We start from the raw sequence: 15444 nt of genomic DNA, 5'->3' as shown, positions 1-15444 counted from the left end.
TCAGGTATGTTTATACTGAGTGACATTTTGTAGATGTCCACATTGGAGACAGGTTCATATTGATCAGGGCTGAGAAAGGGGACGGGGGATTGATCGTAATTTGTGACAGACCTATCTCCTAAACTCGTCAGCCTGCCTCTCTAAGAATGCCTCAGGTCATGCAGAAATAAAATAAGGAAAACAACCCGTATCCCGTGGCCTAATAAATCAATGCACGAGGCAGAGAATAACTGGCAGCTCTGAAGAATATAAACAAAATCACTGGGACTTTCTTTATTACATTACATTGCATTTATCAAAATGAAACATCTTTGGATCTGATAATCCGCGGATGTAAATGTAGATTACTAGATTGAGATGTTACATTCACTACTGTGTCTGGGTGGGTGCTATGACACATGCAGAAGAGTTACTGTTGATTCAAAACCAATCAAAAGGAGATTAAAATCATTCTTCAAGATATACTTAACTGTGACAATATGTCAGGCCATCTTTAATCGTGATTGTTCTCTGGAAGCTGCGTGTGTGTGTGTGTGTGTGTGTGTGTGTGTGTGTGTGTGTGTGTGTGTGTGTGTGTGTGTGTGTGTGTGTGTGTGTGTGTGTGTGTGGTGTGTGTGTGTGTGTGTGTGTGTGTGTGTGTGTGTGTGTGTGTGTGTGTGTGTGTGTGTGTGTGTGTGGTGTGTTGGTGTGTGTGTGTGTGAGAGGGACAGACAAACAGGCAGACGGATATTTAGACAATATTTAGAGGGATGGTACATACAAAATAATGTAGAAACACTTGCGTAACTAATCTAATGTAACGCTCCATAGAAAATAAATGAACCTTGAAGTAACACCATCCCAATGAAAAGGTCATTACTCTAATAAGTGGCAGTTTGCAGCCTTTGTGAGCTGTAAAGGTTGTCTGGCCCTTTGATGTATTTTAAAGCAACATGAGACATCTAACGGAGCTTTTAGCAAAACTGCAGGTGCATCTTTCAACAACAAAAAACTGCTAAATGATTGGTGCTGTGTGGTCAAACAGAATTCATTATGAGGCAACATTTGTTTATAGTTGTAAACAAACCAAAGAGTATAGATATATAGCATGTAAGTGTTGACGAGTGAAAAATTGTCATGCAACCTAATATAATCAACCTCTGTATCATATTTAAAGCTTGTAAGGTAATGAGGATGTTGTTATTTATGAAGTTAATTTAAATATACTCTATTATATAGATTGTTTATGTGATTTTTTGGTATAACAAACCATTGTATCTCTTTGGTTATGAGATTATTTAAATCAACCTGTGTGTAAAAAGACACCGAAAGCCTTATGATTAATTTGTTTATAGATTGCTTTCATTTGACTATTACGCAATGGTCATGCCAATAAAAGGTAAAATGACAAATATATGACTAGATATGTCATTGTGCAATTATTTCTCTGAAAGATTACTATTCATTTGAAAAAGAGAACACAAGCAGCTGACTTTTCCCTGCTTATTTAGAAGGAATCATAACCTGCATGTAGTTTTGTGACAACAGTGTTAAGAAACCTTCGGGACTGGCTTACAAATGTAATTTAATAATAACAGGAGAACGTCTTCACAGCAATACAAAGACCAGTAGTGTCAGCAAAAATGTACAATACAATTGCAACTGCTCATTCTGAAAAATTAAAGTAGCAATCTGGAAAGCTTATTCTTGTCATTTCAAATGATAGACATTTTGGATTGACAATGCAAAAAAGGTTTTATTGAGCAAAGTGACTTGTTTAGACAAAGCAAGACGGACAGATAAATGTCAGGCTGTGGGCTATGGAGTGTCAACGTTTCTGTTCCAGCTGGAGACAACACCACAGGATGTAATGGGACATGGTCTGACACTGGCTTGAGTGAAGAACTGTCTTCTCTTCTTTTTGTTAAAAGCGATAGCTACTTAAAGCAGAACAAAGCGGCTTCAGTCAGTCAAATCTTAATCACAGTAGAAGTCCATGTTCTGAAAAGAAAAGGGATTTTAAGATTAATGTTGACAACCACCTATCAGTCCAGAAACAGAAAGTATGCATCTGAGATATTACAGATATTTTAGACTGAGATGTTTATTATAAAAGGATAAATATACGCACAGTTGTGGCAACCTTAACGGTGTTTTCAATAAACTTCTGTGTCTCGTTCACCATAGTTGCAGGGAAGTATCCAATGATGCCCATCTGGTCCACGTAGCGCTCACTGTAAACCTGACAGCAAAAATAACATGTTCTCTCTGAAAAATTCAAATGCACCACATTATATATGCTCAATGCGTTTGACCTTCCTGGCTTAATTTGAATGTATTAAAGATGTGTGTTAAATTTAGCTTCAAAGACCAAATGTCAAATGTCTTTCTTGACATTTTGCTCTTGTCGAAAAGGAAATCAAGAACAATCCTATTTGTTTGTAACAGCTGCTACATGTCCTCTCTTGCATTTATAACTGATTGTAAACTAAAGCTGAACTTAGTAACACAAATGCACATACACTTCCAGACCAGAAGACTCCGGCTCCCTCCTCTGGTATGAGTTTAGAATACACATAAACCTTCTGACCCAGCCTAAGGTTGATGAATCTGCAGTCAGGAGCGATGAAGTCATCCAGGACTGTGGCCATGGATACAACATCTAAAAAAGAGGAAATACACATTTACAACAACTTAACATTTACATGCAATAACATGCATTTGATTGCCATGGTTTTAACTACAGTTTTGTGGACATACACTGCTCCATGCTTCTCTTCAATGCACTGACTTACATGAGCATTCTGCATCTCCACAAATCTTGTTGTCTGCTAGTTTATCCATATGGACGGCCCCCGCAGTCTCCTGCAGAAGTCCCACACAGAGCAGAATCACCAGTGGAAAACTCATGCTGACAGAACGAGCTGAACCAAGAGAGTGTTGTTTGTGTATGAGTGTGAATGTGGACGTTTGAAGAAACTGGAGGCTGAAAACCTTCCCATAACAGTTTTCTCAGTGAGGACTGAATGGGCCGAGCCCTGACACAGAGGCTGGCTGACCAATCAGCGTTGGATTTCAGAAATGCCCCACTGTGAAAGTATTCATTTCCCACAGGGGAGCTGGCTGACTTTTCTCAGATCTTAATCTCTTTGAAGGAACAAGCGCAGGCAGAGTTTAGATGAAGTGTTTGTCTTGAGCTTTGTGCAAAAGTCCATGTGCTGAAATAAGCATTTTAACATTCTAATAATTTATAAGGGATTTTACATTACTGGAGGAAAAATCTAAGTTGAAGTGCAACTAATCTTAAATTAGTTTAGACAATGAAGAACTGAGTTACTCTGTTTTCTGTCAAACTAACATTCAGCAATGGTGATTTGATTCTAAAAGCCTGTGTATCCTTCTGGTTCAAATATAGGCCTACAGTTAAAACAAAATTGTAAAAATGCCAATGAACAAATAAACTTAAGAAATCACTCTACACAGGATGTGATAATGTTGGGAGATTCACAACTAATTATCTGTAATTTTAACAACTGGAGCAAATGTAATGTAAGCTTTCTGGCAACAACTTGTTCAATTCAAAATCTAGACCAGTTGTTTTCTGAAATAAATTAGTTAAATAAATTCAACCAAACCTAGTCAAAGTTACATTTCAAAAGGTCCACACATTCAGAACATTGTTATACCAACTTATGGAGTTAGACCCACTTCCAAAGGGTGTCAAAAATGATGGCCTATAATCATTCTGAACCTTGTCTAATGTACTAATATTTGTTATTGCAAGACTTTCTGTCCACTCAAGAGGCGTCAGATGTCCATGGAGTTTTGAGAAATATAGGGGTTATATACTCCACCCAACACATGATGGTGCTCTTGTCCTATATGGACAACACAATATAACCACTTAATGTGTTTATTTGTTTCTTTTAGCCATGCAGGTACAACAATAACAGTCTATCAAAACCAGTGTTATCGTTGCAATACTGTGGGATTCATCAAAGTCTCAGACTGTGGGACTCCCCTCAGACAAAGCTTGGAAAAAGGCGCCACCTCAAGATTATTTCTTGTTTTGCTCAAATCCTGGATGCTTACTTGATATGTTATTTGATCTCATAGACAACAATTAAGTAAAGATAGCCTAAGCATTCTGTTGACATAACTTCGAAATACAAAGGTCTGTCTTAAAGTGTTATTAATGTATGACTCTGGGAAAATGTAAAACGGTTTATGCAATCTTTTTTGATAAGTAGTTTAATAACGTATGTGATATTGTTTTTACATCCATTCACTTTCAAGAAAATATGAAGCCTTCCTGTTCCTTCTACTGAAATCTCTGTTGTAGTACTGTTGGATAGGGAAGATGATATTGTTAGTATGCACAACATTAATGGATAAGCCAAACTAAATGTAGGGTTGGGTTGGGTATAAGCCTTCAGTATGGGTGTATTTACTGTATTATGAAACAGAAAGTAAATTAATGTCATCGACGTCACACTGATTAACAAGTATCTTTGAGTGAGTTAACATACCCTTTGTGGAAAAAACTAAAAAACCACTTCGTTTTTATTATCTGACCTTTTCTGTGTTATTAGAATATGTGAATATTATATTTCCACAATGTTATGAATATGCAGAGGTGGGAAGTAGTGGAGTACAAATACTTTGTTACTGTACTTAAGTACATTTTTCTTTTTACTTCTAACATTTTTAAAACAAATATCTGTACTTTCTACTTCTTAAAACAGGCTGGTTACTTTAGTTTTAATCTGCGTTAATATGTACTGTCTATGACTGAATAAGCAAAGCCTCAAAATGTAACCTATGGGTAAAATATTTGAATATTACTAAGTTGATGACATATTTTTTGATCTTGTGTAATTTTTTGGAATCGTCTGATGCAAACCTGTGTAAAACTGAGTTAATATGTGGTTGACCGCTGTGAGCACCTGCGTAGCCAGGCTAGCGGGGTTTAAACCTACATAGTTTTGGAAGTAGGAAAATGATTTCAACCGCCCATTCGCGCTGCTAAGTTGTGAAATCAAGCACACCCCATTGACATTTAGAGCTATGACGTAAGCAGGCTGTAAACTCAAAGCGACGGTGTCGGACGGGGCTGTTATTGTTTGGTTTGAAGAGTTTGCGGGCGGTCGTTCCTTTGTTTTTATTTAGGGGGTTGTAAGCTACCACTAGCAGAATAACTCGTCTCAAAAACCATCACCTGCAAGCCTGGGCTGAGGTTTATTTTAATGATATAGCAGCATTTCAAACCAGGTAGTGGTAAGCTTACAAGTCCCCAAAATAAGCTGATGGATGCGCGGGTATCGGAGTTGTTTGGTTCAGGAAATGACTCTGGATCTCAAGATGTTGCGTCCTATGTTTTGCCGGGAAACAGCTATGGGGTAGCCCTCAAAAAATCATGTGTAAAGATGCACAAGAAGTCCAAATCGCGATTCGCTCGCAACTTCAAACCAAGCAATAACCCACCATATCTACCTCCGGAGGTAAGCCTGCAATTAAGCCCACAACTAGCTTCACGGCTAGCTAAAGCTATTACGAAGCAAAGTATTGTAATTTTGAACGTCATTGTGTGCATGTTGAGGCATTCTAAAACCTAATTCCAAATTATAATACATCCCCTGTCTCCGAGCTCAGATATGCTTCCTTGAATTGTGTTGGACATAACAGGCAGTGACACGTAGCTCGTCGGCAACTATAACTTAATGGAAAATGAATTAGATGCATACATTCTGCTTACATTAGCAATGTAATGTAACAATGCTCGTTACATTACACACATTCTCAGTAGTTCTACAGTAAAAAGACCACTGTGTTCATTAATAGCAGCTTGAAGGCTAGTATTTTGCTAGCTAGCTAACCAACGGAGGCGGAACAGCTGTGTTTGTAAATATGTTATGGGGGGCGGTGTGTATTCTGTCGGGTCAAAGCTAGCGAATCGTACTATTACTGTCCCTGACTCAGTACTGTGTTATTACACACTGATTATTTGTTTACAATGAGTAATACCTACAATTACATACTTGACATTAAATCCCTCAATAACATGACAAAAGAATGTTGAAAAAGTGTTGACCTCAAAGCCAAACTAATTTAACCTAAAGCAAAAATAAAAGCATTTTATAAATAACTGTTTACATAATATATAATAAAGACTATCTTGGGCATCTTTTCCCTAAATGTAAGCAATAAGCAGCATGTTGCCAGCTCTATGCTCATATGTGTTATGGGACATGTCTCAACATACCCCATGGCCTCAGTGGTTCTCTCACCTTTGTTACCAGTCCATTGTTCTGCAGTGAACACACTTTTTAGTATACATTTGAGATACTAGCTAGCATTTAGATATGCGTGTGCTTTGTCTAATTACACATTAAGAATGTATGTATTAAGGCTAGCTAAGCAGGTTGTATAGTTCTCGGTGACAACCTATTCACAGAATGACCCCTCATTCCGTCAGATTGCTTTTCTTTGTGTCTTTTAACAAATCAATAGCCTGTTGTCTCACTTCGCTACAGTCTGACAGCTTTTGTTCCTGTTCTGTCTCTGTTTGTCTCTCCTTGTCTATCAGGCTGAAGAGGGAAATATAGAGTACAAGGTAAGCAAATTATGTTTCATTCAAGATTGTACTGTGTTCTAAAATATATGATGGTTTTTTTCATTGTAAAATATGTCAGAATAAGTGCATTCTTGCATTATATACCATGAAAACTGAACACCACAGTGGATAAGCTAGAGCAGTTATTGTATCTGCACTGCTGCCTCTCCTGCTAGATCAACATGCAATATTGTATATAAGATGTTTGTATAGCCCCAACCCTACAGTAACTGTTTGTAATGCTAGTTATTTGCACTGCAAGTATTAAACCACGGACGAGACCCATTTTAATCTCTATCATCCAGGTTTAAGTTCAGCAGAAATTTCCATTGTCTTTCCTTTTTCTAGCTCAAGCTAATAAACCCCACACAATACCGCTTCGAGCACCTTGCTACGCAGATGAAATGGCGACTGCAGGAAGGTCGAGGCGAAGCTGTCTATCAAATAGGTGTTGAGGATAACGGCATTTTGGCAGGACTATCAGAGGAAGATTTGAGGACATCACTAAATACGCTCCATGAGCTGGCAGAGAAGTAAGTCAAGTTTACAAATTCACATTTTATTGGAAGCTAAGTGTATTGTAACTGTTTGGTGTCAAGTCACAAGCCTATCCAAACATACTGTTATTACAAATCTGCTAATAACAACAAAGCAATTGTCCAATTTGCCAATATGAATGCATACTATAAGCAACACCTGGTTACTTGAATTATGTATTTATGTTTTGATTTCTAACAGGGTTGGAGCCGACATCACTGTTCTCAGAGAAAGAGAGGTGGACTTTGACTCGGATGTGCCTCGTAAAATTGCTGAAGTTCTCATCCGCAAGGTGCCAGATGACCAGCAGGTAAGTTGGGGCCACTGTGAAGAGATGTTGTTGATTTGTTCATAATTCAAATGTTAACCCTGCTCATTCTTTGTGTTTCTCCTGCAGTTCTTGGACTTGCGAGTAGCTGTTATAGGTAATGTGGACTCGGGAAAGTCCACTCTGTTAGGTGTCCTGACACAGGGGGAGCTGGACAATGGACGGGGAAGAGCGAGGCTAAACCTCTTCAGACATCTACATGAGATCCAGACTGGACGCACTTCCAGCATCAGCTTTGAGATCCTTGGCTTCAATAGCAAAGGGGAGGTGAGAAAAGATCGAAAGGCAGAAAATAAATAATGTGTTTTCTAGTAATATCCTATTTCATATTTGTTTTATAAATAGCAACACAAGTTAAAATCGCAGGGTTTCATTATCAAGATACTCAAGTGGTTCAGACAAGTTGATATGGTTTTCTAAATAGTGATATAAAGAGGAAAGAAAGTTTAATTGACTGACACGGACCTCCCCTCAAAAACTCACCTCGTCAAACTAGCTTTTAATGTGTGATTGTTGTTTTATTGCTCGACTTGAATGTGACTTTTACTATATTTATTTGTTGTCCTTTTTTTACTACCTCTGTAAAGCGACTTTGAGCACCTGTAAAAGCGCTTACAAAATAAATATATTATTATAAATGCAATGTATTGTTAATGCTTCTTCATGTAATGTGAGTGACTAATCTAGTCTGAGCTATATTTCAAATGAATAACTGAGGAATATGGTTTGTAGTTTAGATCGTGTCACTCAATACATATTGGCTTCTTTTCCCAGGTTGTGAATTACAGCGAGTCTCGGACAGCAGAAGAGATTTGTGAGAGTGCCTCTAAAATGATCACATTCATAGATCTGGCGGGTCACCATAAATACCTGAAGACCACCATCTTTGGCCTCACCAGCTACTGTCCTGATTTCGCTATGCTGGTCGTCAGCGCAAATACCGGCATTGGTGAGCATTCATTGGTTCATTTAAGTTTAATTATTGTTTGTTGAAATAAAAGTGTTGTGGTGTCTTTATTTGTGCCCTTAATCTAGTGACTTTACTATTTAAAAAAAGACAAGTTGAAAGTATATCTGTCACAGGGAGAGAGGCAGGTAATAGACACTTGCAGGGCGAGTCTGACGGAGAGCCTATGTTTGTGTACACTTTTAGTAGACTTGGCCAGCTGTGACTTTGCGTGTGATATCTGATCTTATGTAACTGACCACCGTTCTTCCACAGCCCCTGCTGCCCCTGCTGTCCCTGCCTGCCACTACTCAAATACCATCCATTAATGTTAGTCCTCTGACCTGCTGGAAGTCACTCTGTGTATCTCCCTCCTTGCATGAAGCTGAAAATCTTCAACTTTCAACCAACTTTTAACTTTTCGTTCTTGTCCCATAGAAAATTAATTGGATGAACTTTGCGCTGCGCTGTCTTTAGTGGGTATTTATTGTCACGTTGACCTAACATTTGCAAAACGTATTCTGATTATTTGAATTCTGTATGCATCACATGCTTTCAACAACCCAGACCTTTTATGATAACAGCAGCTGAGACTGAGTGCAGGAAGTAATTACCACTAAAGTCCAGAAAGGACTTTTGAAGCCTGACTAGTTAAAACCGGTTGGACAGGCTATGCTGCTCTTGCTTTGCTTGTAAAAGACAAGTTGCTTGTTTACTGTCTTTATTTATGTTTATTGCTTTAATACTATTATACAAATTGATTGGGTTTTGTACATTTTGCAAAACAAAATCCTGTCAGAAGTGGGATTCGAACCCACGCCTCCAGAGGAGACTGCGACCTGAACGCAGCGCCTTAGACCGCTCGGCCATCCTGACGTAAAACAGGCTGTAATGGCTGTGCGTAATCTCTTTCAGGAGGGGTGGGGGTTGGGCGGTTTGGAATGCACAGCATGTTGTGCCCAGATAAGAACACAATGTTAACAACGTGTGACCTCCTGTAAAGAATCCCTGTGCTTTGTAAGCAAAAGCCTTAAATAACACGAGGTGATGAGGAGCACATACTTCTGTGTTTGCTTCTTTTTGAAAGAGGTAAAGAAAACATGTAGATGAAACGTAAGCCTTGGACACAACACATGTTTCTCAGACCAACCTGTAGTCGTAGCTGGATAACCTGCAGAGTGTGCTGTGTTTGTGTGGGTGTCTTTTAGGGTGAGGAGAAATGGGGTTAAGAACGAGGACTTCCTTAGCTACGTAACAGACGGAAAGGGAACACAGTGTCTGCAACCCTAGAGCAACAGCTTGAATTATAAAACAGGGAAATTAATATGTGTAATGCATAGGACTTGTCTTAGGTTATATCTGTGACGAGCCAAATATCTTTACACCTACACGAAGGGTGAGGATATTTTCCTATGCACCTTGACTTTGGATGCACTGAAAATAACACACCCAGCAAAACAACCCGCTGATGAGGAGAAGAGGGTATTTAAGTCTCTGTCAACCTGTATGGGTCAGTCCCCTTGAACTCTTTTGGGATGTAGGTTGCCTTGAGTGCTATATCTGAACTGATACTGTGAAGCTGACCGTTGAGCGGGCCCAGACCAAGCAAGGAGGCAGAGGCAGAACGTCCAAAAATATAACCCGACGTGGGCATTTATTAAAATCATGGGCACAACGTTCACAGCTTCAATCCTGCTGTTCTCCTTGCACACATCCTGCAGCCACAAGGATCGCACGCACACACGCACGCGCACACACACGCGCACACACACACCACACGCACACACACACACGCACACGCACACACACACACACACACAGCCCTCTCAACAGACAGGGAAACAGAGCCTAAATACACACACTCAAATCAGCACAACAAGACACAGGTGAGGGGGGAGGAGGACAACACAGGACACCAGGTGCACACCGTCATCAGCCACATACAACATATACTGTGCAATCACTCTAATAAAGTGCCATATTACCCGGCCTGAAGCCGTCAGTCCATATCTGTGACGAAGTTACCTTCGTCACAGATACATAATCTCCATAAAACATACACACTGTACCAATATCACTTTCTCTCACACGTCGTCATTTACAAACGAACAGGACACATGCCTCCAGCACTCTGCTTCCCCCTGTGAGAAGTCTGTGTTTAAAACAGAAAGCATTAATTACATGATTAATATAAAGTGTTAAATATTCCTGTATTGATATCCCTACCTTTGATGGCTACAATCATACGTCATGGTACATTCTATCTGTTCTTATCATTTGTGTACATGCTATTTTGACCCTCTGACTCACAGTAAGAGACCGAAGATAAGCAGTGTTAACAGTCCTGTCCCTCAAGGATGTGGATTTTGTTTCATGTCCATTAATTGCAAATTCATCTGTATATGAACATCATGCACAATATAAATCAATATTGCATTTGTGCACTTGTAAAACCAAGCTTAAATATGTGAAGTGGTGCACCTAACTGACTCATTTAAGAAGCCCTACACCTAACGAAATCCCTTCTTCCTCTCCTTTCTCTTTTCCAGCTGGTACAACACGGGAGCATCTTGGGATTGCCATGGCCCTGAAGGTGCCCATCTTCATCGTCATCAGTAAAGTGGACCTCTGTATGCGAGCCACAGTGCAGCGCACCGTGCGGCAGTTGGAGCGTATCCTGAAGCAGCCGGGCTGTAACAAGGTGCCCATGGTTGTGAGCAGCACGGACGATGCCGTCACACAGCCGCACAGCAGTTCGCACAATCACCCAAGTATGGAACAATAAGATAAACATAACTGAGTGTGTCAATGAACTGTTTGTTTTGGGTGTGCCCACTCTATAATGTAACACTCGTATACAAGTATAATGTAAAAACTGGCCAGTAGGGCTGTAGTCAACCAAAGAATATCTTTGTCAACTGAAATGATATATCTAGTTTTTAAACCAATCGATTGCTTGATAGGGGAAGGGGGCAAGGACCTGCTTATTATCTCGAGATCAAGTTTGGTAAACATAGGCCGTCTGTTTTTAGTTGTAGCCGAGAGATCAGCGCGATATCTCAGGTTGTACATCATCTGTTTTGTAATTGATTATTCATGCATTATGAATGTTTTCACACAATACTAATACTTTAACACTCAAGAGAAAGGAAACCTTGTGTTATTTATCGGTTATTACGCAGCGGCTTTACTCGTCCTACCCACTTGAAATCAAAGTATGTGTTCTGATCACTTGCTTTTACTCTCTGGCAGCATCACACCCATCTTCACTCTGTCCTGTGTGACTGGAGAGAGTCTAGACTTGATCAAGGTCTTTCTAAACATCATCCCTCCTCTCAGCAACAGCAAGGAGCAGGAGGAGCTTATGCAGCAGCTAACTGAGTTTCAGGTATGACCGTGATGGAGTTTAATAATGCATGGAAGTGATCAGCTGGCCCCCCTCTTGCAGACGCAGTGTAACTACACATGTTTTTGACTGACACCACTGCACATTATTACAGGTGGATGAGATCTACACAGTGCCAGAGGTGGGGACTGTGGTGGGAGGAACTCTGTCCAGGTCAGTGTGTGGAAATGCTAACCTTACGTTCATCTGTACAACACTGTTTTCTGTTTATTATGGACTTTTTCTCTGACCAACTGTCCTCTCTGAATGTGCAGTGGTATTTGCCGTGAGGGAGATGATCTTGTGGTAGGGCCCACAGACTTGGGCCAGTTCCACAAGTTAACCATCGAGAGCATCCAAAGAAACCGCTCAGCGTGCCGGGTCCTCAGGGCCGGCCAGGCGGCCACACTCGCCCTGGGCAACTTCGAACGCTCACTACTACGCAAGGTCAGACTTCTAACTCTTTCTTTCTCTCTATACTGTTTGCCTTTCTTAATATTTAGAGAGAAAACATGTAAATGGAGGGTTTAAATTGAATCAACTTTTAGGTTTCACACATGTACAAGCCCTGCATACACAGTGCACTTTAACGCATGCATTAAAGCATTCCTAGGAGATCAGTGTGGGGCATGGTGCCTTGCTAAAGGGGACCCCCGCAGTAGGGCTGCACGATTTTGGGAAAAAATCTAATTGCGATTTTTCTGACAAATATTGCGATTGCGATTTGCGATATTTGTTTTTAAGCGACCCAACGGAAGTTTATTGTAAAATGCGGCCATATCTCCGGCTAGGAAGGTCATATCAACGTGCTCCCGTCTCTAGCACCCCCGCAGCCCGAGCTACGAGTGAAAAAACTAAACTTACATGAAACTTCTGTTGGGTTGCTTTTAAAGTCAAGCTTCAGTTTAATATTCACCCTGTAATAGAAACATGTGATGGAGCATTACTAACCTGACTCAGATGCTTTGTTTCACCAAACCATCTAGGAAAGCTCCATTGGAAGCCATTTGGAAAGGGCAGGCACTTTCAAAAATACTTGGCAGGTGATTGGATCAATCACCTTCTATCATGGGCCACTTCTGATTGGTTAACAATGGCTGGTACATGTGGAGCAAAGCACTTCTGATTGGTGTGGATGACTGACACACAAGAAAAAAGAAATGTTTTAAAAAAGAAAATGTTTAAAAAAAATCACAGGCTTTGCGATTTGATAATCGCATCATTTAAAATCGCGATTTCGATTTAAGATCGATTAACCGTTCAGCCCTACCCCGCAGTGCAGAGGAGTTAGAACTGGCGCCTCTTAAAGTAATGGTCCACTTTCTAAAACTTGGTCCGTTTGTGGACTTGAACTGACAATATCTGATTTGGTGCTTTATCACTGTATTTATAATTAATATTTTTATCACGAAAGATCAGATTTGTAATCTGTGTGTACGATCATGTGTTTTCTACTTCCAGGGCATGGTGATGGTGAGTCCGGAGATGGATCCTACCATCTGCTGGATGTTTGAGGCTGAGATTGTGCTGCTCTTCCATTCCAAGACCTTCCACAAGGGCTTCCAGGTTACTGTGCACATCGGCAATGTGAGACAGACCGCAACTGTGGAAGCTGTGTGCGGCAAGGTTAGATCATCCAACTGTTGGAGTCTGAAAGATGTCCTCGACTTCAAAATTCAGATTATGTCCGACAATTCTGTTTCTTAATGCTGTTTTATTTGTTCCTATTGTTTTCTAATTGCTCTACCACAGGAGGAGCTGAGGACAGGGGAAAAAGCAGTTGTCGTGTTCAAGTTCCTCAAGCACCCAGAATACCTGAAGGTGGGAGCTAAGCTGCTCTTCAGAGAGGGCGTGACCAAAGGCATCGGCCACGTCACCAAGCTGCAGCCCATCGCCCAGTACCGGCCGTCCCAGAGCGAGGACAATGAGGCTTAAAGCTACTCTGAGAAAACAACAGAAAACACCGTCCCACCCAAAGACAAGGTGCTTTATAAACGACTTCCTGCTTCTGTCCTGTTCTCTGCACATTCATTACTGTCTCAGGAGATCACCGTTGTATCACCCTTTTCCAAAGCCTTGTTGTAACCCTCCGCCTCACGTGTCTCCTTCAGCCTTACAGCTTATCTTTGTTTTACTGATAAGAGGAAACCCCTCAGCCACCTCTGTCATATTGTGAAGGACACGTCCACAACATCTACCAACATGATGTTGAGTGGAAAGAACCGGAATGTGCTTTCACACATTTCACGTTGAAGTGCTGTTTACACAGTTTACACCTTAATGCACTCCTAACACGTGCTTTTGAAAAGATCCTCACAAACTCGCACTGAAACATAAATGCCAGTTTCGATATACCTTTGGCAGATAATTGTTTACAAATAGTTGCAAGTATGAGATAGGCATTAATGTGTTACCTGTATCATCACCCCACATAGTGCCTGACTGATAAAGATGTTCTTACCTCTGTTTATTTATGTGGGATAATAGTTGATAAAAGACACAGCTGGTCAGTTTTATATAAGCTAAACCATCTTGCTATAAGCTTTACTAGTGCTGACTAAAGGAAACTTAATGTAGGTAAAGGACCGCATTTGAGGTATGCGGAGTAAGAACCTGACTGATTTTGTGTCAGCCTGCCAAGATAATTCACATTGGCACTCACTTTGCAAATGGTTTGTTATGTCATATGTTCAGATAGTTGTGTATTTTTTCCAACACGGATTATGCCTCACCTCACGATAGTGCAGTGGGACAGTCTCTTGCTGCCTGTCTTTAAGTGCTTTAGTTACTCAGGTCAGTTTAGATAAGGTATAAGACAGCATTCCACTCACAGAACGACTCCGAGGAGCTTTCTGTTGCTGGCTTGGTGAGAAGGAAGATAAATGATCGGGTGTTTTTTCCAAAGATAATTTTATATTATGTAACGCTGCCTACTGATGTAGCTTTGTTTTAAAGCATTTAAAGGTACTTGACGTCGTCTCTTCACTTCAGTTACTGATGTCACTCACTTTGGGATGTTACACAGTGCCTAATGGAGCTACTTTGAGTAGTCTACCATTACACCTCAACGTTTTACAACTTAGTCAACAATCTTATTAAGTTGGTGCTAGATTCCTCAAAACAGCTTTTGATGTGTAGTAGAAGACTTTACAGATGAATGTTAGTTACCCTTTGTTCGAGGCTGCTATTGGCCTCATGTTTTATAGCATGTTGTTTCGACTGTAACGTAACCTGCTGTCCCATTGACGGCGAAATGTGTGTCCTGTTTAGTTGCACACACTTTCTTGTTATGCTTAATTTGTGTGCACTCAGACAACTTATATGTATAGCCTTTATAAAGGGTATCAGGTGTTAGTTTGTTTATATGCAACTTGAGTATTTTATAGATTTCTAGTAGTTCCAGATTTTACAATATATATTCAATCACGTTTTTCACTGTTTTCACAGCCTTCCAAACACATCTTCACTTTTCTGAAACTAGTTTTAGAGCCCTCCCTTAAAATAAAGTGTACATTTTGATCATTATTTGGGTGAAATGCAATATGTATGTACAGATCCAGTTTGTGTTCATGAATAAAAGTTGTATTGTTTATTCCAGGTGCTTTTACCTGTTATGTTTTTAGTAAACAACTAAATTGCTCAGTGTTTTCAACCGT

At 40.2% G+C, this 15444-nt stretch overlaps 2 protein-coding genes and 1 non-coding gene across 3 annotated transcripts; 1 reads left to right on the top strand and 2 right to left on the bottom strand.

Moving 5' to 3' along the window:
* Positions 1-1715: 1715 nt before the first annotated feature.
* Positions 1716-2970, bottom strand: LOC117460050 (otoraplin-like). The gene is made up of 4 exons (XM_034101268.2): positions 2775-2970; positions 2502-2641; positions 2111-2221; positions 1716-1980 (listed from the first exon to the last, which is right to left on the bottom strand). The coding sequence occupies exons 1-4, from the start codon at positions 2887-2889 to the stop codon at positions 1957-1959; spliced, it is 390 nt and encodes a 129-aa protein (XP_033957159.1). The 5' UTR covers positions 2890-2970; the 3' UTR covers positions 1716-1956.
* Positions 2971-5058: 2088 nt separating this feature from the next.
* Positions 5059-15385, top strand: gtpbp2a (GTP binding protein 2a). Its single transcript, XM_034100924.2, is given in 13 exon segments — positions 5059-5480; positions 6566-6592; positions 6941-7125; positions 7331-7439; positions 7527-7724; positions 8232-8406; positions 10953-11140; positions 11143-11174; positions 11656-11791; positions 11904-11962; positions 12064-12235; positions 13250-13414; positions 13541-15385. Coding segments are annotated over 13 exon segments (1824 nt in total). The 5' UTR covers positions 5059-5285; the 3' UTR covers positions 13724-15385.
* On the bottom strand, positions 9197-9279 carry trnal-cag (transfer RNA leucine (anticodon CAG)). The gene has a single exon. It is a non-coding gene; the product is annotated as a tRNA-Leu (tRNA).
* Positions 15386-15444: the final 59 nt, after the last annotated feature.

This window comes from Pseudochaenichthys georgianus, chromosome 15 (genome assembly GCF_902827115.2).
Source record: "Pseudochaenichthys georgianus chromosome 15, fPseGeo1.2, whole genome shotgun sequence".
NCBI classification, from domain to species: Eukaryota; Metazoa; Chordata; class Actinopteri; order Perciformes; family Channichthyidae; genus Pseudochaenichthys; species Pseudochaenichthys georgianus.
The sequence above is the reverse complement of the archived record's forward strand: the minus strand, read 5'-3'. Positions and strand labels throughout refer to the sequence as shown.